The 25,826-nt window shown below is 43.0% G+C and overlaps 1 protein-coding gene across 2 annotated transcripts in view; it reads right to left on the reverse strand.

Moving 5' to 3' along the window:
• Window positions 1-3,706: 3,706 nt before the first annotated feature.
• LOC306895628 (uncharacterized protein) overlaps window positions 3,707-25,826 on the reverse strand; it is a 45,597-nt gene continuing 23,477 nt past the window's right edge. The window contains exons 5-7 of one of the 2 annotated variants that reach the window (XM_079459006.1): window positions 4,318-4,392; window positions 4,037-4,098; window positions 3,707-3,958 (exon numbers count right to left, since the gene is read on the reverse strand). In XM_079459006.1, coding sequence (XP_079315132.1) covers window positions 4,345-4,392 — 48 coding nt within the window. In that variant the 3' untranslated portion in view covers window positions 3,707-3,958; window positions 4,037-4,098; window positions 4,318-4,344. The remainder of the gene's footprint in view (window positions 3,959-4,036; window positions 4,099-4,317; window positions 4,393-25,826) is intronic. The other variant, XM_079459007.1, reaches the window with a different exon arrangement.

Below are 25,826 nucleotides of genomic sequence, written 5' to 3' on the forward strand. Positions count from 1 at the left end.
CTCTCTTCTGTAAAGTTCAATTTCCCTCTCAATCCCTTTGCTGGACTGTTCTGACTTAGCGAAAGAATCCCCTAGCAGATCCTCAAGCGCTGTCTTCTTGGAAGCAGGTTCTGTCTCTTCTGAATCAGATCCACCCTCAGCTCCAAGAGCTCCATCTCTCCTATGTGTGGAACAGTGAGCTGATGTCTCTATTTTGCTCTCCATCTTCTCATCTGTAGGCTTTAAAGAAAGGAAAAACTGGCTTTAACCTTAATAAGCAGCAAAGTAGTCCCCCTCTAACTTTCAAAACAAACACACTCTGATGCTGTCATGTTTCTAACACACACATTCAATTTGGTAAAATAAACCTTCAAGGAAGAAAGTATTTCTAACATACACAAAAGGAAGGAGCAATTCAAATTAATTATACCTGATTTTGCAGGAACTGTTGAATCCTTTCCTGTATCCTCTGGAAGACAGCCTCGCGCTGATTATGGTCTAGCTGAGGTAGAGTCTGAAATCTTGGGTCCAGCGCAGTGCTTTCTAGCAGGTAGTTGTACACATCCCCACTGTATCTCCCTGAGATATTACTGAGAATTGCTCTTTTGACGTCAGCCACAGTGGGGGAATCACTGTCATTTGGTGCCATGCTTTGTTCAATCATGTTCTTCAGTGGCACAATGAGAGACACTGTGGGGGTTTTCTCTTCACACAAGACTGTGGTAGCTGTCTTTAAAGGATTCAGAAGCTTCACAAGGTCTTCGGCATTCACAATGTCGCAGGTGTCCAGTGTATCAATGGTTCGGGCATGCTGTCTTACCTCTGGGCCGGTGAAAGAATGCAGTTACGCGTCTCACCCGCCCGAGCAAACGAGCGACACGCGCGACACCGAGGCCAGCCTGGGTAGCAAGATTAATTGTGTGAGCGAAGCATTTTATGTGCGGCTCAAATCCTGCCTCGCGCACAGCCACATCCATGTTACGCGCATTATCTGTCACAATAGCGATCCCGTGGTTTGGCTTCGTAAGACCCCAATCCGTGACAGCTGCTTGTAAAACTTCAGCGATGTTTACACCTGTGTGGGACTCGAAATGTGGGCGTGTCTGCAGTACAAAATGTACCATTTCCCAATTACTGTTAATTGTGTGGGCTGTAATTGTAATATAGCTCTGCGTACACCTAGACGTCCAACCGTCAGTAGTTAATGCAATGGTTTCTGCATCTTTTAGAGTCTGTACAACTTTTACCTTGCACTCTTTGTAGAGGGTCGGGACCACTGTGCGAGTGAAATGTGTGCGTGACGGGATCGCGTACTTTGGTTCAAGTGTATGGATGAGTCGCCGAAATCCCAGATTTTCCACCACAGAAAATGGCCTCATATCAGCAGCAATAAAAACACCTATATCTCTCGTTATTGCCGTGGCTCTTGCACTTGACGTTGGAAGTTTCGCTGCAAAGGCATTTGTTATCGTTGTCTGCCCTTTCATGCGACCAGAATTGCTCTCCGTTTTCGCAGCTTTTAAAGAGCTGTGGTTATTTTCTAGGTGTTTCTGCATGGTGGTCGTGTTAGCAGAGGTGTATGGTATTAATTTCTTACAATGTTTACATATTGTCTTTGTCTTGTCTGTTATTCTTTCGCCGTTTTTTATCTCCACCGGAAACCCAAAATGTTGCCACACAAACGATTTAAATGTGGCGGGGGCATCTTCGATCGTCATTTCACCCTCCATGATGCCAATTGCGTGAGGATTGTTACGTTCTCGCGAGACCAGTCGGATTTCGCGAGACCAACCGAATCTCGCGAGATATCGTCTCACGAAATCTCGTCACACCCTTAATATATATATATATATATATATATACACACACTACTTATTTACATACACAATGCTATCATAAAATATACAACAACAAAAAAACTACAAAATATGCATATGTCACCAACATAAAAAAGATATAGCGGAAGTTATGCATACTGAGGAATCAAAGTCATTACTTGCGTTAACCAATAAGGCGAGGTCAGGGTGAGACACATAGACCCGTCCTTAATATAACCAATGAGCCGTGTAGGGAGCGGAGCACAATGTTGATCACCGCCCCCACATGTAGCACCGCCCCGTACTGCAGCCAAGACCTTCTCGCTTCAGACCCTTTGTGTGGGCTTAACACTATTATCAAGCTTTATTGTTCCGATTATTATTTGCTTATTAAGAAATTAGTTTTCATAATGTTCTCGTTTAACACTTAACGTGTGTGCACGAGACCGCAAGTGTCTTCCGAACGCTTGCTCACGTCTCTCGTTTATGATTGACGTAACAATGAACTATGTGCGCGAGACGCATATTAACATGAAGGCCCAGCCACGTGTCTTCAAGTGACGTGCCTCAACACACATGTTATCATATACACTCACCTAAATGATTATTAGGAACTCCTGTTCAATTTATCTAAATTATCTAATCAACCAATCACATGGCAGTTGGTTCAATGCATTTAGGGGTGTGGTCCTGGTCAAGAAAATCTCCTGAACTCCAAACTGAATGTCAGAATTGGAAAGAAAGGTGATTTAAGCAATTGTGAGCGTGGCATGGTTGTTGATGCCAGACGGGCCGGTCTGAGTATTTCACAATCTGCTCAGTTACTGGGATTTTCACGCACAACCATTTCTAGGGTTTACAAAGAATGGTGTGAAAAGGGAAAAACATCCAGTATGCGGCAGTCCTGTGGGTGAAAATGCCTTGTTGATGCTAGAGGTCAGAGGAGAATGGAACGACTGATTCAAGCTGATAGAAGAGTGACTTTGACTGAAATATCCTCTCGTTACAACCGAGGTATACAGCAAAGCATTTGTGAAGCCACAACACGCACAACCTTGAGGCGGATGGGCTACAACAGCAGAAGACCCCACCGGGTACCACTCATCTCCACTACAAATAGGAAAAAGAGGCTACAATTTGCACAGTTGAAGACTGGAAAAATGTTGCGTGGTCTGATGAGTCTCGATTTCTGTTGAAACATTCAGATGGTCGAGTCAGAATTTGGCATAAACAGAATGAGAACATGGATCCATCATGCCTTGTTACAACTGTGCAGACTGGTGGTGTAATGGTGTGGGGGATGTTTTCTTGGCACACTTTAGGCCCCTTAGTGCCAATTGGGCATCGTTTAAATGCCACAGTCTACCTGAGCATTGTTTCTGACCATGTCCATCCCTTTATGACCACCATGAACCCATCCTCTGATGGCTACTTCCAGCGGGAATAAGCACCATGTCACAAAGCTCAAATAATTTCAAATTGATTTCTTGAACATGACAATGAGTTTACTGTACTAAAATGGCCCCCACAGTCACCAGATCTCAACCCAATAGAGCATCTTAGGGATGTGGTGGAACGGGATCTTCTTGCCCTGGATGTGCATCCCACAAATCTCCATCAACTGCAAGATGCTATCCTATCAATATGGGCCAACATTTCTAAAGAATGCTTTCAGCACAAAGTAGAATTAAGGCAGTTCTGAAGGCGAAAGGGGTCAAACACAGTATTAGTATGGTGTTCCTAATAATCCTTTACGTGAGTGTATATCGTCTGTAAAGAAGTCGCCTGTTCAGATTTAACGTTATGTGTGAGCCAGTTTGTTATAATTCTCTGTCTTTTGTAGGATGGGGAAACGCAACTGCTTATCACCTTTTCAGGGCAGGTTTTGAATAATCCAGTCACGTGAAAAAGTAAGTAATTTGCACCTTTTAATGATTGCTTTTGTAATGTATGGTTTTCTCTTCTAAGCTCTTCCTCACCCCTCTCTTTGGCAGGGAACTCCTTGTAGATTTCAAAGACTGTGGTGTTACCAAAGCCAAGCGTTCCGAGCTTCCCAAGCATTTTAAGCATGATCGTAGGCATTTTGGACGTCGACATCCTTATTCTTTGTGTTTTATTTAGTCACATCCCATCCCTACCTGCTGGAGAGTCATCCGAAAACCCTGAAACCATTAAAGGAAGTAATGAAAAGAGACAATGCATGGACCATCAGAGAAAAATGACAAAGAAGTTTGCCTTACGCAGACAAGAAGTTGTGGAAAATCAACCTAGTGTTCAGGAACTGTGAGAAAGGTGTCCAGCTCTGTTTCAACAAGAGTTATTATAGAAGCCATTAAACATGAATTCACATACTAATCCATCATTTAAACTGTGTCATTTCTTACAAGCCCCAATTATACGTTTTGCTGTGTAATGCTCTGTGTGTATATGTATTTTTACAACTAGTTTTCAAAGTAATATCGGGTTCTTTCCGAAGTCCATTTTCGGTTTCTCTGTCTTGCAGATTAATGCTGAACTTTACCTTTGACTTTTGAGATTTTGGGCTTCTTTAAACCGACACGGCTCTCAGCTTCTCCTGGTTATCAGGTGAAGTCCTCTGTGAAAAAACGAAGGATACTATTAAAGTTATGGATCAGGTGTTGGTTGAATTCAGTAGTGTTTTCGTCTAGTAAAAACTGTACATCCTGTAGAGTCTGGACACAGACATCAGAAGAGAGGGCCTGCTGAAGTGCCTCATGTACCTTGGTGAAGATGCAAGCTGTCTGATCAAAGAATAGCAGGTAATTGTTGACATTGCAAACCACTGGCATTTTTATCTATAATCTAAAGTCGTTGACCTTCAAAATAAAAATCCTGTCATCATTTACACGTCCTCTTGTCATTTCAAACCTGTCTGACTTTCTTTCTTCCACAGAACACAGTTTTTTTGAAGAATGTTGTTAACAGCCCCCCGTTCACTTGCATTGGTTTTGAGTCCATACAATAGAAGTGAATGGGAACTGTGCTGTTCTGTTACCAACATTCAACATTCTGCTGAAGAAAGAAAGTCACACAGGCTTTAAATGACAAGAGGGCATGTAGATTATGACAGAATTGTCATATTGAAATTCAAAAACAAGTGCTGCTGTTGTCAGACTCCCTGTGCATAAACAAAATCTCACTGGATTATTACACATAATTGCAAAAGAGATGTTTGAGAGGTAAACTAATACTAACTACTGACTTACTAAAGCAAGAGAAAACTTTTTGGGGGTGAAGAGAGTTTTGTGATCTTGAAGGAAAACACCGCCGTTTTTACATATGTCACTATGATCTTCCCTCAACTTAGATGCATATCTCATATCTTGCATATGATGCATATCTGTCCCGTCTCAGTGCGTTCACTTAATCACTCTAGTGCTCGGCGCTACTATGTTAGTGTTGGGCTTAGCACCATCTAAGTTGAGGGAAGAACATAGTGACAAATGTAAAAGCAGTGGTGTTTTCCTTTAAGGATCTGATGGGTTGTAGTGCATTAGAAGGTCTGTCAAATCCATAGGAGCTGAACCGTTTAAGGCTTCATAAGTGAGTAGCAGTGTTTTGTAATCTAAACATAATTTACTTTTAAAATCGTTGCACACATTACCAATTCTAGTTCACAGCAAAATGAAAATGTTCATCACTTCATCACCCTTCCACTATAAACCGTTCAAATTTCATTGTTAAGCTGAACACAAATGAAGATATTTTAATCGAACAACCGAGACGTTTTGGGTCCTCGACTTCCATAGTAGGAAAGCTGACTACATTTTTTAAACGAGATTTTCAGATGTGAAAGGGGTGTTTTTTTTCTTCCACAGTCCCTCAATTACTCTGTTTTTGTATGTTTTTAGGCTGACCAGAGGAAGGAAGTGGAGAGAGAATTTGAAAAGACCGTTTTTGTGATCCGTGAACTATGTTAGAAGTGATGCTCTCAGTCGTGCGCTGGACATTGACGGTGTGGAGGAGCTAAATGAGTTGCCCTCTGTTTCATGATAGGACTCATTTATGCACTGAACCTAAAATATCCCGAAGGGCTCAAATATACCTGTGACACCTTTCAAAAAATATGAATGGAAATAGAGAATAAGCAAATAAGCCGAAGGGTGCAGAGCCTCTCTTTAAAGCTGCAGGAGTAAGCAGATGAGCCGAAAGGCGCAGAATCTCTTCTCAACTCTGTAGTCAAAGGAAACAAATTGACTTCTGCAATGTTCTTGTTTAAGGTGTTGGACTGTACAAAAGGCTTTAAACAGAGTTAAGTGTTCACTTGGATTCAGTTGTTTGGTAAATACAGTAGTCCACATTTGAAGTGGATCAGAAAAGTGAACCAAAGTTGTCCTAACACAAGAAGGGCTATTGGACAACTTTGAACCTTTCTGGTCCACATCAAATGTTGACCACTATAGTATTAGACTGTTTATATCCGATTTATGTTTTATCTTGGGAAAGTTTAGTAGTTTACCCAAAAATGAAAATTCTTACGTTGTTTACTCTATCTCAAGCTATTCATGTATTTAACTCTATTTCACTTCATTTGGTTCAGAGACATTTTATAAAACTGAGAAGGTTCATTTTTGGGTGAACTATTCCATGAAGGCGAAAAGCATTTTTTGTATTTTCTACCGTTGGCTAATTTAGTTTGTGCTTCATTAATAGCAGCTGGTTTTATTATGCCCATTTTAAAGCAGTTTTTGGGCCATATTCACTACATGCTGCTTAGAGAGGCACCTTTCCGGCCATCCCAACTTCAGCACAAATCAAAAGGTTTTATTGTGATTCACCTCGATACAGTTTGTATTTGTATAAGAATACTATAACTATATTGTACATATTGTAGAAATGTTGTATTGTGACAAATTGTCAAAGGTTTACATTGTGTATACAGCTTGTAAGTAGGATATTATATACATTGTAAAAAAAATTGTATTTAGACAAAAATAAATTGTCAAAAGTTTGATGCTTGAATTCATTCATTACACATTCTGAAAGTAAAGAAATGTATTTATATTACATATTTTAAATTACTTCTTTACTGAGTGAGTGTGTGTGATGATGTGTGTTTGTGAGTGAGTGTGTGTGATGTGTGTTTGAGAGTGAGTGTGTGTGATGATGTGTGTTTGTGAGTGAGTGTGTGTGATGATGTGTGTTTGAGATTGAGTGTGTGTGGTGATGTGTGTTTGTGAGTGAGTGTGTGAGATGATGTGTGTTTGAGAGTGAGTGTGTGAGATGATGTGTGTTTGAGAGTGAGTGTGTGTGGTGATGTGTGTTTGTGAGTGAGTGTGTATGATGATGTGTGTTTGAGATTGAGTGAGTGTGTGTGATGATGTGTGTTTGAGAGTGAGTGTGTGTGATGATGTGTGTTTGTGAGTGAGTGAGTGTGTGTGATGATGTGTGTTTGAGAGTGAGTGTGTGTGATGATGTGTGTTTGTGAGTGAGTGTGTGTGATGATGTGTGTTTGAGATTGAGTGTGTGTGATGATGTGTGTTTGAGAGTGAGTGTGTGTGATGATGTGTGTTTGTGAGTGAGTGTGTGTGATGATGTGTGTTTGTGAGTGAGTGTGTGTGGTGATGTGATGTGTGTGAGTGAGTGAGTGAGTGAGTGTGTGTGATGATGTGTGTTTGAGAGTGAGTGTGTGTGATGATGTGTGTTTGAGAGTGAGTGTGTGTGATGATGTGTGTTTGTGAGTGAGTGTGTGTGATGATGTGTGTTTGTGAGTGAGTGTGTGTGATGAAGTGTGTTTGAGAGTGAGTGTGTGTGATGATGTGTGTTTGTGAGTGAGTGTGTGTGATGATGTGTGTTTGTGAGTGAGTGTGTGTGATGATGTGTGTTTGAGAGTGAGTGTGTGTGGTGATGTGTGTGAGTGAGTGAGTGTGTGTGATGATGTGTGTTTGTGAGTGTGTGTGATGATGTATGTTTGTGAGTGTGTGTGTGTGATGATGTGTGTTTGTGAGTGAGTGTGTGTGATGATGTGTGTTTGTGAGTGAGTGTGTGTGGTGATGTGATGTGTGTGAGTGAGTGAGTGTGTGTGATGATGTGTGTTTGAGAGTGAGTGTGTGTGATGATGTGTGTTTGAGAGTGAGTGTGTGTGATGATGTGTGTTTGTGAGTGAGTGTGTGTGATGATGTGTGTTTGTGAGTGAGTGTGTGTGATGAAGTGTGTTTGAGAGTGAGTGTGTGTGATGATGTGTGTTTGTGAGTGAGTGTGTGTGATGATGTGTGTTTGTGAGTGAGTGTGTGTGATGATGTGTGTTTGAGAGTGAGTGTGTGTGGTGATGTGTGTGAGTGAGTGAGTGTGTGTGATGATGTGTGTTTGAGAGTGAGTGTGTGTGATGATGTGTGTTTGAGAGTGAGTGTGTGTGATGATGTGTGTTTGTGAGTGAGTGTGTGTGATGATGTGTGTTTGAGAGTGAGTGTGTGTGATGATGTGTGTTTGAGAGTGAGTGTGTGTGATGATGTGTGTTTGAGAGTGAGTGTGTGTGATGATGTGTGTTTGAGAGTGAGTGTGTGTGATGATGTGTGTTTGAGAGTGAGTGTGTGTGATGATGTGTGTTTGTGAGTGAGTGTGTGTGATGATGTGTGTTTGAGAGTGAGTGTGTGTGATGATGTGTGTTTGTGAGTGAGTGTGTGTGATGATGTGTGTTTGTGAGTGAGTGAGTGAGTGTGTGTGATGATGTGTGTTTGAGATTGAGTGTGTGAGATGATGTGTGTTTGAGAGTGAGTGTGTGTGGTGATGTGTGTTTGAGAGTGAGTGTGTGTGTGATGTGTGTTTGAGAGTGAGTGTGTGTGGTGATGTGTGTTTGAGAGTGAGTGTGTGTGGTGATGTGTGTTTGTGAGTGAGTGTGTGTGATGATGTGTGTTTGTGAGTGAGTGTGTGTGGTGATGTGTGTTTGTGAGTGAGTGTGTGTGATGATGTGTGTTTGTGAGTGAGTGTGTGTGATGATGTGTGTTTGTGAGTGAGTGTGTGTGATGATGTGTGTTTGTGAGTGAGTGTGTGTGATGATGTGTGTTTGTGAGTGAGTGTGTGTGATGATGTGTGTTTGTGAGTGAGTGTGTGTGATGATGTGTTTTTGTGAGTGAGTGTGTGTGATGATGTGTGTTTGAGAGTGAGTGTGTGTGATGATGTGTGTGAGTGAGTGTGTGTGGTGATGTGTGTTTGTGAGTGAGTGTGTGTGATGATGTGTTTTTGTGAGTGAGTGTGTGTGATGATGTGTTTGTTTGTGAGTTAATTGGTGTGATGATGTGTGTTTGTGAGTGAGTGAGTGTGTGATGATGATGTGTGTTTGAGAGTGAGTGTGTGATGATGTGTGTTTATGAGTGTGTGTGATGATGTGTGTTTGTGAGTGAGTGTGTGTGATGATGTGTGTTTGTGAGTGAGTGTGTGTGGTGATGTGTGTGAGTGAGTGAGTGTGTGTGATGATGTGTGTTTGAGAGTGAGTGTGTGTGATGATGTGTGTTTGAGAGTGAGTGTGTGTGATGATGTGTGTTTGTGAGTGAGTGTGTGTGATGATGTGTGTTTGTGAGTGAGTGTGTGTGATGAAGTGTGTTTGAGAGTGAGTGTGTGTGATGATGTGTGTTTGTGAGTGAGTGTGTGTGATGATGTGTGTTTGTGAGTGAGTGTGTGTGATGATGTGTGTTTGAGAGTGAGTGTGTGTGGTGATGTGTGTGAGTGAGTGAGTGTGTGTGATGATGTGTGTGAGTGAGTGAGTGTGTGTGATGATGTGTGTTTGAGAGTGAGTGTGTGTGATGATGTGTGTTAGTGAGTGAGTGTGTGTGATGATGTGTGTTTGTGAGTGAGTGAGTGTGCGTGATGATGTGTGTTTGTGAGTGAGTGAGTGTGTGAGATGATGTGTGTGAGTGAGTGAGTGTGTGTGATGATGATGTCTGTTTGTGAGTGAGTGTGTGTGATGATGTGTGTTTGTGAGTGAGTGTGTGTGATGATGTGTGTTTGTGAGTGAGTGTGATGATGTGTGTTTGAGAGTGAGTGTGTGTGGTGATGTGTGTTTGAGAGTGAGTGTGTGTGGTGATGTGTGTTTGTGAGTGAGTGAGTGTGTGTGGTGATGTGTGTTTGTGAGTGAGTGAGTGTGTTAGATGATGTGTGTTTGTGAGTGAGTGAGTGTGTTAGATGATGTGTGTTTGTGAGTGAGTGTGTGTGATGATGTGTGTTTGTGATGAGTGTGATGATGTGTGTTTGTGAGTGAATGTGTGTGGTGATGTGTGATGATGTGTGTTTGTGAGTGAGTGTGTGTGATGATGTGTGTTTGAGAGTGAGTGTGTGTGATGATGTGTGTTTGAGAGTGTGTGTGGTGATGTGTGTTTGTGAGTGAGTGTGTGTTTGTGAGTGAGTGTGTGTGATGATGTGTGTTTGTGAGTGAGTGTGTGTGATGTGTGTTTGTGTGATGTGTGTTTGAGAGTGAGTGTGTGTGTGATGTGTGTTTGAGAGTGAGTGTGTGTGTGATGTGTGTTTGTGAGTGAGTGTGTGTGATGATGTGTGTTTGTGAGTGAGTGTGTGTGTTTGTGAGTGAGTGTGTGTGGTGATGTGTGTTTGAGAGTGAGTGTGTGTGATGATGTGTGTTTGTGAGTGAGTGTGTGTGATGTGTGTTTGAGAGTGAGTGTGTGATGTGTGTTTGAGAGTGAGTGTGTGTGTGATGTGTGTTTGAGAGTGAGTGTGTGTGGTGATGTGTGTTTGAGAGTGAGTGTGTGTGATGTGTGTTTGTGAGATGATGTGTGTTTGTGAGTGAGTGTGTGTGATGATGTGTGTTTGAGAGTGAGTGTGTGTGATGTGTGTTTGTGAGTGAGTGTGTGTGATGATGTGTGTTTGTGAGTGAGTGTGTGTGATGATGTGTTTTTGTGAGTGAGTGTGTGTGATGTGTGTTTGTGAGTGTGTGTGATGTGTGTTTGTGAGTGAGTGTGTGTGATGATGTGTGTTTGTGAGTGAGTGTGTGTGATGATGTGTGTTTGAGAGTGAGTGTGTGTGATGATGTGTGTTTGAGAGCGATTGTGTGATGATGTGTGTTTGTGAGTGAGTGAGTGTGTGTGGTGATGTGTGTTTGAGAGTGAGTGTGTGTGAGATGATGTGTGTTTGAGAGTGAGTGTCTGTGGTGATGTGTGTTTGAGAGTGAGTGTGATGATGTGTGTTTGTGAGTGAGTGAGTGAGTGTGTGTGATGATGTTTGTTTGAGATTGAGTGAGTGTGTGTGATGATGTGTTTTTGTGAGTGAGTGTGTGTGGTGATGTGTATTTGAGAGTGAGTGAGTGTGATGATGTGTGTTTGTGAGTGAGTGTGTGTGATGATGTGTGTTTGTGAGTGAGTGTGTGTGATGATGTGTGTTTGAGAGTGAGTGTGTGTGATGATGTGTGTTTGTGAGTGAGTGAGTGTGTGAGATAATGTGTGTTTGTGAGTGAGTGAGTGTGTGTGATGATGTGTGTTTGTGAGTGAGTGTGTGTGATGATGTGTGTTTGAGAGTGAGTGTTTGTGGTGATGTGTGTTTGAGAGTGAGTGTGTGTGATGATGTGTGTTTGTGAGTGAGTGTGTGTGATGATGTGTGTTTGTGAGTGAGTGTTTGTGGTGATGTGTGTTTGAGAGTGAGTGTGTGTGATGATGTGTGTTTGTGAGTGAGTGTGTGTGGTGATGTGTGTTTGTGAGTGAGTGTGTGTGGTGATGATGTGTGTTTGTGAGTGAGTGAGTGAGTGTGTGTGATGATGTGTGTGAGTGAGTGTGTGTGATGATGTGTGTTTGTGAATGAGTGTTTGTGGTGATGTGTGTTTGAGAGTGAGTGTGTGTGGTGATGTGTGTTTGTGAGTGAGTGAGTGTGTGTGATGATGTGTGTTTGTGAGTGAGTGTGTGAGATGATGTGTGTTTGTGAGTGAGTGAGTGAGTGTGTGTGATGATGTGTGTTTGTGAGTGAGTGTGTGTGATGATGTGTGTTTGTGAGTGAGTGTGTGTGATGATGTGTGTTTGTGAGTGTGTGTGTGTGATGATGTGTGTGAGTGAGTGTGTGTGATGATGTGTGTTAGTGAGTGATTGTGTGTGATGATGTGTGTTTGTGAGTGTGTGTGTGTGATGATGTGTGTTTGTGTGTGTGTTTGTGTGTGTGTTTGTGTGTGTGTTTGTGAGTGAGTGAGTGTGCGTGATGATGTGTGTTTGTGAGTGAGTGAGTGTGCGTGATGATGTGTGTTTGTGAGTGAGTGAGTGTGTGAGATGATGTGTGTGAGTGAGTGAGTGTGTGTGATGATGTCTGTTTGTGAGTGAGTGTGTGTGATGATGTGTGTTTGTGAGTGAGTGTGTGTGATGATGTGTGTTTGTGAGTGAGTGTGATGATGTGTGTTTGAGAGTGAGTGTGTGTGGTGATGTGTGTTTGAGAGTGAGTGTGTGTGGTGATGTGTGTTTGTGAGTGAGTGTGTGTGGTGATGTGTGTTTGTGAGTGAGTGAGTGTGTTAGATGATGTGTGTTTGTGAGTGAGTGAGTGTGTTAGATGATGTGTGTTTGTGAGTGAGTGTGTGTGATGATGTGTGTTTGTGATGAGTGTGTGTGATGATGTGTGTTTGTGAGTGTGTGTGTGTGATGATGTGTGTTTGTGAGTGTGTGTGTGTGATGATGTGTGTTTGAGAGTGAGTGTGTGTCGTGATGTGTGTTTGTGAGTGAGTGTGTGTGATGATGTGTGTTTGAGAGTGTGTGTGGTGATGTGTGTTTGTGAGTGAGTGTGTGTCGTGATGTGTGTTTGTGAGTGAGTGTGTGTGATGATGTGTGTTTGTGAGTGAGTGTGTGTGATGTGTGTTTGTGTGATGAGTGTTTGAGAGTGAGTGTGTGTGTGATGTGTGTTTGAGAGTGAGTGTGTGTGTGATGTGTGTTTGTGAGTGAGTGTGTGTGATGATGTGTGTTTGTGAGTGAGTGTGTGTGTTTGTGAGTGAGTGTGTGTGGTGATGTGTGTTTGAGAGTGAGTGTGTGTGATGATGTGTGTTTGTGAGTGAGTGTGTGTGATGTGTGTTTGAGAGTGAGTGTGTGATGTGTGTTTGAGAGTGAGTGTGTGTGTGATGTGTGTTTGAGAGTGAGTGTGTGTGGTGATGTGTGTTTGAGAGTGAGTGTGTGTGATGTGTGTTTGTGAGATGATGTGTGTTTGTGAGTGAGTGTGTGTGATGATGTGTGTTTGAGAGTGAGTGTGTGTGATGTGTGTTTGTGAGTGAGTGTGTGTGATGATGTGTGTTTGTGAGTGAGTGTGTGTGATGATGTGTTTTTGTGAGTGAGTGTGTGTGATGTGTGTTTGTGAGTGTGTGTGATGTGTGTTTGTGAGTGAGTGTGTGTGATGATGTGTGTTTGTGAGTGAGTGTGTGTGATGATGTGTGTTTGAGAGTGAGTGTGTGTGATGATGTGTGTTTGAGAGCGATTGTGTGATGATGTGTGTTTGTGAGTGAGTGAGTGTGTGTGGTGATGTGTGTTTGAGAGTGAGTGTGTGTGAGATGATGTGTGTTTGAGAGTGAGTGTCTGTGGTGATGTGTGTTTGAGAGTGAGTGTGATGATGTGTGTTTGTGAGTGAGTGAGTGAGTGTGTGTGATGATGTGTGTTTGTGAGTGAGTGAGTGAGTGTGTGTGATGATGTGTGTTTGTGATGATGTGTTTTTGTGAGTGAGTGTGTGTGGTGATGTGTATTTGAGAGTGAGTGAGTGTGATGATGTGTGTTTGTGAGTGAGTGTGTGTGATGATGTGTGTTTGTGAGTGAGTGTGTGTGATGATGTGTGTTTGAGAGTGAGTGTGTGTGATGATGTGTGTTTGTGAGTGAGTGAGTGTGTGAGATAATGTGTGTTTGTGAGTGAGTGAGTGTGTGTGATGATGTGTGTTTGTGAGTGAGTGTGTGTGATGATGTGTGTTTGAGAGTGAGTGTTTGTGGTGATGTGTGTTTGAGAGTGAGTGTGTGTGATGATGTGTGTTTGTGAGTGAGTGTGTGTGATGATGTGTGTTTGTGAGTGAGTGTTTGTGGTGATGTGTGTTTGAGAGTGAGTGTGTGTGATGATGTGTGTTTGTGAGTGAGTGTGTGTGGTGATGTGTGTTTGTGAGTGAGTGTGTGTGGTGATGATGTGTGTTTGTGAGTGAGTGAGTGTGTGTGATGATGTGTGTGAGTGAGTGTGTGTGATGATGTGTGTTTGTGAATGAGTGTTTGTGGTGATGTGTGTTTGAGAGTGAGTGTGTGTGGTGATGTGTGTTTGTGAGTGAGTGAGTGTGTGTGATGATGTGTGTTTGTGAGTGAGTGTGTGAGATGATGTGTGTTTGTGAGTGAGTGAGTGAGTGAGTGAGTGTGTGTGATGATGTGTGTTTGTGAGTGAGTGTGTGTGATGATGTGTGTTTGTGAGTGAGTGTGTGTGATGATGTGTGTTTGTGAGTGTGTGTGTGTGATGATGTGTGTGAGTGAGTGTGTGTGATGATGTGTGTTAGTGAGTGATTGTGTGTGATGATGTGTGTTTGTGAGTGTGTGTGTGTGATGATGTGTGTTTGTGTGTGTGTTTGTGTGTGTGTTTGTGAGTGAGTGAGTGTGCGTGATGATGTGTGTTTGTGAGTGAGTGAGTGTGCGTGATGATGTGTGTTTGTGAGTGAGTGAGTGTGTGAGATGATGTGTGTGAGTGAGTGAGTGTGTGTGATGATGTCTGTTTGTGAGTGAGTGTGTGTGATGATGTGTGTTTGTGAGTGAGTGTGTGTGATGATGTGTGTTTGTGAGTGAGTGTGATGATGTGTGTTTGAGAGTGAGTGTGTGTGGTGATGTGTGTTTGAGAGTGAGTGTGTGTGGTGATGTGTGTTTGTGAGTGAGTGTGTGTGGTGATGTGTGTTTGTGAGTGAGTGAGTGTGTTAGATGATGTGTGTTTGTGAGTGAGTGAGTGTGTTAGATGATGTGTGTTTGTGAGTGAGTGTGTGTGTGTGATGATGTGTGTTTGTGATGAGTGTGTGTGATGATGTGTGTTTGTGAGTGTGTGTGTGTGATGATGTGTGTTTGTGAGTGTGTGTGTGTGATGATGTGTGTTTGAGAGTGAGTGTGTGTCGTGATGTGTGTTTGTGAGTGAGTGTGTGTGATGATGTGTGTTTGTGAGTGAGTGTGTGTGATGTGTGTTTGTGTGATGTGTGTTTGAGAGTGAGTGTGTGTGATGTGTGTTTGAGAGTGAGTGTGTGTGTGATGTGTGTTTGTGAGTGAGTGTGTGTGATAATGTGTGTTTGTGAGTGAGTGTGTGTGTTTGTGAGTGAGTGTGTGTGGTGATGTGTGTTTGAGAGTGAGTGTGTGTGTGATGTGTGTTTGAGAGTGAGTGTGTGTGGTGATGTGTGTTTGAGAGTGAGTGTGTGTGATGTGTGTTTGTGAGTGAGTGTGAGATGATGTGTGTTTGTGAGTGAGTGTGTGTGATGATGTGTGTTTGAGAGTGAGTGTGTGTGATGTGTGTTTGTGAGTGAGTGTGTGTGATGTGTGTTTGTGAGTGAGTGTGAGATGATGTGTGTTTGTGAGTGAGTGTGTGTGATGTGTGTTTGTGAGTGAGTGTGTGTGATGTGTGTTTGTGAGTGTGTGTGATGTGTGTTTGTGAGTGAGTGTGTGTGATGATGTGTGTTTGAGAGTGAGTGTGTGTGATGATGTGTGTTTGAGAGCGATTGTGTGATGATGTGTGTTTGTGAGTGAGTGAGTGTGTGTGGTGATGTGTGTTTGAGAGTGAGTGTGATGATGTGTGTTTGTGAGTGAGTGTGTGTGTGTGATGATGTGTGTTTGAGAGTGAGTGTGTGTGGTGATGTGTGTTTGAGAGTGAGTGTGATGATGTGTGTTTGTGAGTGAGTGAGTGAGTGTGTGTGATGATGTGTGTTTGAGATTGAGTGAGTGTGTGTGATGATGTGTGTTTGTGAGTGAGTGAGTGAGTGTGTGTGATGATGTGTGTTTGTGAGTGAGTGTGTGTGATGATGTGTTTTTGTGAGTGAGTGTGTGTGGTGATGTGTATTTGAGAGTGAGTGAGTGTGATGATGTGTGTTTGTGAGTGAGTGTGTGTGATGATGTGTGTTTGAGAGTGAGTGTGTGTGATGATGTGTGTTTGAGAGTGAGTGTGTGTGATGATGTGTGTTTGTGAGTGAGTGTGTGTGTGTGTGTGATGATGTGTGTTTGAGAGTGAGTGTGTGAGATGATGTGTGTTTGAGAGTGAGTGAGTGTGTGAGATGATGTGTGTTTGAGAGTGAGTGTGTGTGGTGATGTGTGTTTGTGAGTGAGTGTGTATGATGATGTGTGTTTGTGAGTGAGTGAGTGTGTGTGATGATGTGTGTTTGAGATTGAGTGTGTGAGATGATGTGTGTTTGAGAGTGAGTGTGTGTGGTGATGTGTGTTTGAGAGTGAGTGTGTGTGGTGATGTGTGTTTGAGACTGAGTGTGTGTGATGATGTGTGTTTGTGAGTGAGTGTGTGAGATGATGTGTGTTTGTGAGTGTGTGTGATGATGTGTGTTTGTGAGTGAGTGTGTGTGTGAGATGATGTGTGTTTGTGAGTGTGTGTGATGATGTGTGTTTGTGAGTGAGTGTGTGTGATGATCTGTGTTTGTGAGTGAGTGTGTGTGGTGATGTGTGTTTGTGAGTGAGTGTGTGTGATGGTGTGTGTTTGTGAGTGAGTGAGTGTGATGATGTGTGTTTGTGAGTGAGTGAGTGAGTGTGATGATGTGTGTTTGAGAGTGAATGTGTGTGGTGATGTGTGTTTGAGAGTGAGTGTGTGTGGTGATGTGTGTTTGTGAGTGAGTGTGTGTGATGATGTGTGTTTGTGAGTGAGTGTGTGTGATGATGTGTGTTTGTGAGTGAATGTGTGTGGTGATGTGTGTTTGAGAGTGAGTGTGTGTGATGATGTGTGTTTGTGAGTGAGTGAGTGTGATGATGTGTGTTTGTGAGTGAGTGTGTGTGATGATGTGTGTTTGTGAGTGAGTGAGTGTGATGATGTGTGTTTGAGAGTGAGTGTGATGATGTGTGTTTGTGAGTGAATGTGTGTGGTTATGTGTGATGATGTGTGTTTGTGAGTGAGTGTGTGTGATGATGTGTGTTTGTGAGTGAGTGTGTGTGATGATGTGTGTTTGAGAGTGATTGAGTGTGTGTGATGATGTGTGTTTGTGAGTGAGTGAGTGAGTGTGTGTGATGATGTGTGTTTGAGATTGAGTGAGTGTGTGTGATGATGTGTGTTTGTGAGTGAGTGAGTGTGTGTGTGTGATGATGTGTGTTTGTGAGTGAGTGTGTGTGATGATGTGTTTTTGTGAGTGAGTGTGTGTGATGATGTGTGTTTGAGAGTGAGTGAGTGTGATGATGTGTGTTTGTGAGTGAGTGTGTGTGATGATGTGTGTTTGAGAGTGAGTGTGTGTGATGATGTGTGTTTGAGAGTGAGTGTGTGTGATGATGTGTGTTTGTGAGTGAGTGTGTGTGATGATGTGTGTTTGAGAGTGAGTGTGTGAGATGATGTGTGTTTGAGAGTGAGTGAGTGTGTGTGGTGATGTGTGTTTGAGAGTGAGTGAGTGTGTGAGATGATGTGTGTTTGAGAGTGAGTGTGTGTGGTGATGTGTGTTTGTGAGTGAGTGTGTATGATGATGTGTGTTTGTGAGTGAGTGAGTGTGTGTGATGATGTGTGTTTGAGAGTGAGTGTGTGAGATGATGTGTGTTTGAGAGTGAGTGTGTGTGGTGATGTGTGTTTGAGAGTGAGTGTGTGTGGTGATGTGTGTTTGAGAGTGAGTGTGTGTGGTGATGTGTGTTTGAGAGTGAGTGTGTGTGGTGATGTGTGTTTGAGAGTGAGTGTGTGAGATGATGTGTGTTTGAGAGTGAGTGAGTGTGATGATGTGTGTTTGAGAGTGAGTGTGTGTGATGATGTGTGTTTGTGAGTGAGTGTGTGTGATGATGTGTGTTTGAGAGTGAGTGTGTGTGATGATGTGTGTTTGAGAGTGAGTGTGTGCGATGATGTGTGTTTGAGAGTGAGTGTGTGTGGTGATGTGTGTTTGTGAGTAAATGAGTGTGTGTGATGATGTGTGTTTGAAAGTGAGTGTGATGATGTGTGTTTGTGAGTGAGTGTGTGTTTGAGAGTGAGTGAGTGTGTGTTTGAGAGTGAGTGTGTGTGGTGATGTGTGTTTGTGAGTAAATGAGTGTGTGTGATGATGTGTGTTTGAAAGTGAGTGTGATGATGTGTGTTTGTGAGTGAGTGTGTGTGGTGATGTGTGTTTGAGAGTGAGTGAGTGTGTGAGATGATGTGTGTTTGAGAGTGAGTGTGTGTGGTGATGTGTGTTTGTGAGTGAGTGTGTGTGATGATGTGTGTTTGTGAGTGAGTGAGTGTGTGTGATGATGTGTGTTTGAGATTGAGTGTGTGAGATGATGTGTGTTTGAGAGTGAGTGTGTGTGATGATGTGTGTTTGAGAGTGAGTGTGTGTGGTGATGTGTGTTTGAGAGTGAGTGTGTGTGTGATGTGTGTTTGAGAGTGAGTGTGTGTGGTGATGTGTGTTTGAGAGTGAGTGTGTGTGGTGATGTGTGTTTGTGAGTGAGTGTGTGTGATGATGTGTGTTTGTGAGTGAGTGTGTGTGGTGATGTGTGTTTGTGAGTGAGTGTGATGATGTGTGTTTGTGAGTGAGTGTGTGTGATGATGTGTGTTTGTGAGTGAGTGTGTGTGATGATGTGTGTTTGTGAGTGAGTGTGTGTGATGATGTGTGTTTGTGAGTGAGTGTGTGTGATGATGTGTGTTTGTGAGTGAGTGTGTGTGATGATGTGTTTTTGTGAGTGAGTGTGTGTGATGATGTGTGTTTGAGAGTGAGTGTGTGTGATGATGTGTGTGAGTGAGTGTGTGTGGTGATGTGTGTTTGTGAGTGAGTGTGTGTGATGATGTGTTTTTGTGAGTGAGTGTGTGTGATGATGTGTTTGTTTGTGAGTTAATTGGTGTGATGATGTGTGTTTGTGAGTGAGTGAGTGTGTGATGATGATGTGTGTTCGAGAGTGAGTGTGTGATGATGTGTGTTTATGAGTGTGTGTGATGATGTGTGTTTGTGAGTGAGTGTGTGTGATGATGTGTGTTTGTGAGTGAGTGTGTGTGGTGATGTGTGTGAGTGAGTGAGTGTGTGTGATGATGTGTGTTTGAGAGTGAGTGTGTGTGATGATGTGTGTTTGAGAGTGAGTGTGTGTGATGATGTGTGTTTGTGAGTGAGTGTGTGTGATGATGTGTGTTTGTGAGTGAGTGTGTGTGATGAAGTGTGTTTGAGAGTGAGTGTGTGTGATGATGTGTGTTTGTGAGTGAGTGTGTGTGATGATGTGTGTTTGTGAGTGAGTGTGTGTGATGATGTGTGTTTGAGAGTGAGTGTGTGTGGTGATGTGTGTGAGTGAGTGAGTGTGTGTGATGATGTGTGTTTGAGAGTGAGTGTGTGTGATGATGTGTGTTTGAGAGTGAGTGTGTGTGATGGTGTGTGTTAGTGAGTGAGTGTGCGTGATGATGTGTGTTTGTGAGTGAGTGAGTGTGCGTGATGATGTGTGTTTGTGAGTGAGTGAGTGTGTGAGATGATGTGTGTGAGTGAGTGAGTGTGTGTGATGATGTCTGTTTGTGAGTGAGTGTGTGTGATGATGTGTGTTTGTGAGTGAGTGTGTGTGATGATGTGTGTTTGTGAGTGAGTGTGATGATGTGTGTTTGAGAGTGAGTGTGTGTGGTGATGTGTGTGTGGTGATGTGTGTTTGAGAGTGAGTGTGTGTGGTGATGTGTGTTTGTGAGTGAGTGTGTGGTGATGTGTGTTTGTGAGTGAGTGAGTGTGTTAGATGATGTGTGTTTGTGAGTGAGTGAGTGTGTTAGATGATGTGTGTTTGTGAGTGAGTGAGTGTGCGTGATGATGTGTGTTTGTGATGAGTGTGATGATGTGTGTTTGTGAGTGAATGTGTGTGGTGATGTGTGATGATGTGTGTTTGTGAGTGAGTGTGTGTGATGATGTGTGTTTGTGAGTGAGTGTGTGTGATGATGTGTGTTTGAGAGTGAGTGTGTGTGATGATGTGTGTTTGAGAGTGTGTGTGGTGATGTGTGTTTGTGAGTGAGTGTGTGTCGTGATGTGTGTTTGTGAGTGAGTGTGTGTGATGATGTGTGTTTGTGAGTGAGTGTGTGTGATGTGTGTTTGTGTGATGTGTGTTTGAGAGTGAGTGTGTGTGTGATGTGTGTTTGAGAGTGAGTGTGTGTGTGATGTGTGTTTGTGAGTGAGTGTGTGTGATGATGTGTGTTTGTGAGTGAGTGTGTGTGTTTGTGAGTGAGTGTGTGTGGTGATGTGTGTTTGAGAGTGAGTGTGTGTGATGATGTGTGTTTGTGAGTGAGTGTGTGTGATGTGTGTTTGAGAGTGAGTGTGTGATGTGTGTTTGAGAGTGAGTGTGTGTGTGATGTGTGTTTGAGAGTGAGTGTGTGTGGTGATGTGTGTTTGAGAGTGAGTGTGTGTGATGTGTGTTTGTGAGATGATGTGTGTTTGTGAGTGAGTGTGTGTGATGATGTGTGTTTGAGAGTGAGTGTGTGTGATGTGTGTTTGTGAGTGAGTGTGTGTGATGATGTGTGTTTGTGAGTGAGTGTGTGTGATGATGTGTTTTTGTGAGTGAGTGTGTGTGATGTGTGTTTGTGAGTGTGTGTGATGTGTGTTTGTGAGTGAGTGTGTGTGATGATGTGTGTTTGTGAGTGAGTGTGTGTGATGATGTGTGTTTGAGAGTGAGTGTGTGTGATGATGTGTGTTTGAGAGCGATTGTGTGATGATGTGTGTTTGTGAGTGAGTGAGTGTGTGTGGTGATGTGTGTTTGAGAGTGAGTGTGTGTGAGATGATGTGTGTTTGAGAGTGAGTGTCTGTGGTGATGTGTGTTTGAGAGTGAGTGTGATGATGTGTGTTTGTGAGTGTGTGTGTGTGATGGTGTGTGTTTGTGAGTGAGTGAGTGTGATGATGTGTGTTTGTGAGTGAGTGAGTGAGTGTGATGATGTGTGTTTGTGAGTGAATGTGTGTGGTGATGTGTGTTTGAGAGTGAGTGTGTGTGATGATGTGTGTTTGTGAGTGAGTGAGTGTGATGATGTGTGTTTGAGAGTGAATGTGTGTGGTGATGTGTGTTTGAGAGTGAGTGTGTGTGATGATGTGTGTTTGTGAGTGAGTGAGTGTGATGATGTGTGTTTGTGAGTGAATGTGTGTGGTGATGTGTGTTTGAGAGTGAGTGTGTGTGATGATGTGTGTTTGTGAGTGAGTGAGTGTGATGATGTGTGTTTGTGAGTGAGTGTGTGTGATGATGTGTGTTTGAGAGTGAGTGTGTGTGATGATGTGTCTTTGTGAGTGAGTGAGTGTGATGATGTGTGTTTGAGAGTGAGTGTGATGATGTGTGTTTGTGAGTGAATGTGTGTGGTGATGTGTGATGATGTGTGTTTGTGAGTGAGTGTGTGTGATGATGTGTGTTTGAGAGTGAGTGTGTGAGATGATGTGTGTTTGAGAGTGAGTGTGTGTGGTGATGTGTGTTTGAGAGTGAGTGTGTGTGGTGATGTGTGTTTGAGAGTGAGTGTGTGTGATGATGTGTGTTTGAGAGTGAGTGTGTGTGATGATGTGTGTTTGAGAGTGAGTGTGTGCGATGATGTGTATTTGAGAGTGAGTGTGTGTGGTGATGTGTGTTTGTGAGTAAATGAGTGTGTGTGATGATGTGTGTTTGAAAGTGAGTGTGATGATGTGTGTTTGTGAGTGAGTGTGTGTTTGAGAGTGAGTGAGTGTGTGTTTGAGAGTGAGTGTGTGTGGTGATGTGTGTTTGTGAGTAAATGAGTGTGTGTGATGATGTGTGTTTGAAAGTGAGTGTGATGATGTGTGTTTGTGAGTGAGTGTGTGTGGTGATGTGTGTTTGAGAGTGAGTGTGTGTGGTGATGTGTGTTTGTGAGTAAATGAGTGTGTGTGATGATGTGTGTTTGAAAGTGAGTGTGATGATGTGTGTTTGTGAGTGAGTGTGTGTGGTGATGTGTGTTTGAGAGTGAGTGAGTGTGTGAGATGATGTGTGTTTGAGAGTGAGTGTGTGTGGTGATGTGTGTTTGTGAGTGAGTGTGTATGATGATGTGTGTTTGTGAGTGAGTGAGTGTGATGATGTGTGTTTGTGAGTGAGTGTGTGTGATGATGTGTGTTTGAGAGTGAGTGTGTGTGATGATGTGTGTTTGAGAGTGAGTGTGTGTGGTGAAGTGTGTTTGAGAGTGAGTGAGTGTGTGAGATGATGTGTGTTTGAGAGTGAGTGTGTGTGATGATGTGTTTTTGTGAGTGATGATGTGTGTTTGAGAGTGAGTGTGTGTGGTGATGTGTGTTTGAGAGTGAGTGAGTGAGTGTGTGAGATGATGTGTGTTAGTGTGTGAGTGTGTGTGATGATGTGTGTTTGTGAGTGAGTGAGTGTGTGTGATGATGTGTGTTTGAGAGTGAGTGTGTGTGATGATGTGTGTTTGAGAGTGAGTGTGTGAGATGATGTGTGTTTGAGAGTGAGTGTGTATGGTGATGTGTGTTTGAGAGTGAGTGAGTGTGTGAGATGATGTGTGTTTGAGAGTGAGTGTGTGTGGTGATGTGTGTTTGTGAGTGAGTGTGTATGATGATGTGTGTTTGTGAGTGAGTGAGTGTGTGTGATGATGTGTGTTTGTGAGTGAGTGTGTGTGATGATGTGTGTTTGAGAGTGAGTGTGTGTGGTGATGTGTGTTTGAGAGTGAGTGAGTGTGTGAGATGATGTGTGTTTGAGAGTGAGTGTGTGTGATGATGTGTTTTTGTGAGTGAGTGTGTGTGATGATGTGTGTTTGAGAGTGAGTGAGTGTGATGATGTGTGTTTGAGAGTGAGTGAGTGTGTGTGATGATGTGTTTTTGTGAGTGAGTGTGTGTGATGATGTGTGTTTGTGAGTGAGTGTGTGTGATGATGTGTGTTTGAGAGTGAGTGTGTGTGGTGATGTGTGTTTGAGAGTGAGTGTGTGTGGTGATGTGTGTTTGAGAGTGAGTGTGTGTGATGATGTGTGTTTGAGAGTGAGTGTGTGTGGTGATGTGTGTTTGTGAGTGAGTGTGTGTGGTGATGTGTGTTTGAGAGTGAGTGTGTGTGATGATGTGTGTTTGTGAGTGAGTGTGTGTGGTGATGTGTGTTTGAGAGTGAGTGTGTGTGGTGATGTGTGTTTGAGAGTGAGTGTGTGTGGTGATGTTTGTTTGAGAGTGAGTGTGTGTGATGATGTGTGTTTGAGAGTGAGTGTGTGTGATGATGTGTGTTTGAGAGTGAGTGTGTGTGATGATGTGTGTTTGAGAGTGAGTGTGTGTGGTGATGTGTGTTTGAGAGTGAGTGTGTGTGGTGATGTTTGTTTGAGAGTGAGTGTGTGTGGTGATGTTTGTTTGAGAGTGAGTGTGTGTGATGATGTGTGTTTGAGAGTGAGTGTGTGTGATGATGTGTGTTTGAGAGTGAGTGTGTGTGATGATGTGTGTTTGAGAGTGAGTGTGTGTGATGATGTGTGTTTGAGAGTGAGTGTGTGTGATGATGTGTGTTTGAGAGTGAGTGTGTGTGATGATGTGTGTTTGAGAGTGAGTGTGTGTGATGATGTGTGTTTGAGAGTGAGTGTGTGTGGTGATGTGTGTTTGTGAGTGAGTGTGTATGATGATGTGTGTTTGTGAGTGAGTGAGTGTGTGTGATGATGTGTGTTTGTGAGTGAGTGTGCGTGATGATGTGTGTTTGAGAGTGAGTGTGTGTGGTGATGTGTGTTTGAGAGTGAGTGAGTGTGTGAGATGATGTGTGTTTGAGAGTGAGTGTGTGTGATGATGTGTTTTTGTGAGTGAGTGTGTGTGATGATGTGTGTTTGAGAGTGAGTGAGTGTGATGATGTGTGTTTGAGAGTGAGTGTGTGTGGTTATGTGTGTTTGAGAGTGAGTGAGTGTGTGTGATGATGTGTGTTTGTGAGTGAGTGTGTGTGATGATGTGTGTTTGAGAGTGAGTGTGTGTGGTGATGTGTGTTTGAGAGTGAGTGAGTGTGTGAGATGATGTGTGTTTGAGAGTGAGTGTGTGTGATGATGTGTTTTTGTGAGTGAGTGTGTGTGATGATGTGTGTTTGTGAGTGAGTGTGTGTGATGATGTGTGTTTGAGAGTGAGTGTGTGTGGTGATGTGTGTTTGAGAGTGAGTGAGTGTGTGAGATGATGTGTGTTTGTGAGTGAGTGTGTGTGATGATGTGTGTTTGAGAGTGAGTGTGTGTGGTGATGTGTGTTTGAGAGTGAGTGTGTGTGGTGATGTGTGTTTGAGAGTGAGTGTGTGTGGTGATGTTTGTTTGAGAGTGAGTGTGTGTGATGATGTGTGTTTGAGAGTGAGTGTGTGTGATGATGTGTGTTTGAGAGTGAGTGTGTGTGATGATGTGTGTTTGAGAGTGAGTGTGTGTGATGATGTGTGTTTGAGAGTGAGTGTGTGTGATGATGTGTGTTTGAGAGTGAGTGTGTGTGATGATGTGTGTTTGAAAGTGAGTGTGATGATGTGTGTTTGTGAGTGAGTGTGTGTGATGATGTGTGTTTGAGAGTGAGTGTGTGTGATGATGTGTGTTTGAGAGATGACTGAGTGTGTGTGATGATGTGTGTTTGAGAGTGAGTGAGTGTGTGTGATGATGTGTGTTTGTGAGTGTGTGTGATGATGTGTGTTTGTGAGTGAGTGTGTGTGATGATGTGTGTTTGTGAGTGAGTGTGTGTGATGATGTGTGTTTGTGAGTGAGTGTGTGTGGTGATGTGTGTTTGAGAGTGAGTGTGTGTGGTGATGTGTGTTTGAGAGTGAGTGAGTGTGTGTGATGATGTGTGTTTGTGAGTGAGTGTGTGTGATGATGTGTGTTTGAGAGTGAGTGTGTGTGGTGATGTGTGTTTGAGAGTGAGTGAGTGTGTGAGATGATGTGTGTTTGTGTGTGATGATGTGTGTTTGTGAGTGAGTGTGTGTGATGATGTGTGTTTGTGTGTGATGATGTGTGTTTGAGAGTGAGTGTGTGTGATGATGTGTGTTTGAAAGTGAGTGTGATGATGTGTGTTTGTGAGTGAGTGTGTGTGATGATGTGTGTTTGAGAGTGAGTGTGTGTGATGATGTGTGTTTGAGAGATGACTGAGTGTGTGTGATGATGTGTGTTTGAGAGTGAGTGAGTGTGTGTGATGATGTGTGTTTGTGAGTGTGTGTGATGATGTGTGTTTGTGAGTGAGTGTGTGTGATGATGTGTGTTTGTGAGTGAGTGTGTGTGATGATGTGTGTTTGTGAGTGAGTGTGTGTGGTGATGTGTGTTTGAGAGTGAGTGTGTGTGGTGATGTGTGTTTGAGAGTGAGTGAGTGTGTGTGATGATGTGTGTTTGTGAGTGAGTGTGTGTGATGATGTGTGTTTGAGAGTGAGTGTGTGTGGTGATGTGTGTTTGAGAGTGAGTGAGTGTGTGAGATGATGTGTGTTTGTGTGTGATGATGTGTGTTTGTGAGTGAGTGTGTGTGATGATGTGTTTTTGTGAGTGAGTGTGTGTGATGATGTGTGTTTGAGAGTGAGTGTGTGTGGTGATGTGTGTTTGAGAGTGAGTGTGTGTGGTGATGTGTGTTTGAGAGTGAGTGAGTGTGTGTGATGATGTGTGTTTGTGAGTAAGTGTGTGTGATGATGTGTGTTTGAGAGTGAGTGTGTGTGGTGATGTGTGTTTGAGAGTGAGTGAGTGTGTGTGTGAGATGATGTGTGTTTGTGTGTGAGTGTGTGTGATGATGTGTGTTTGTGAGTGAGTGTGTGTGATGATGTGTTTTTGTGAGTGAGTGTGTGTGATGATGTGTTTTTGTGAGTGAGTGTGTGTGATGATGTGTGTTTGAAAGTGAGTGTGTGTGATGATGTGTGTTTGTGAGTGTGTGTGATGATGTGTGTTTGTGAGTTAGTGTGTGTGGTGATGTGTGTTTGAGAGTGAGTGTGATGATGTGTGTTTGTGAGTGAGTGTGTGTGATGATGTGTGTTTGTGAGTGTGTGTGATGATGTGTGTTTGAGAGTGAGTGTGTGTGATGATGTGTTTTTGTGAGTGAGTGTGTGTGGTGATGTGTGTTTGAGAGTGAGTGAGTGT

This window comes from Barbatula barbatula, assembly GCF_947034865.1.
Source record: "Barbatula barbatula genome assembly, chromosome: 6".
Classification (NCBI taxonomy): Eukaryota; Metazoa; Chordata; class Actinopteri; order Cypriniformes; family Nemacheilidae; genus Barbatula; species Barbatula barbatula.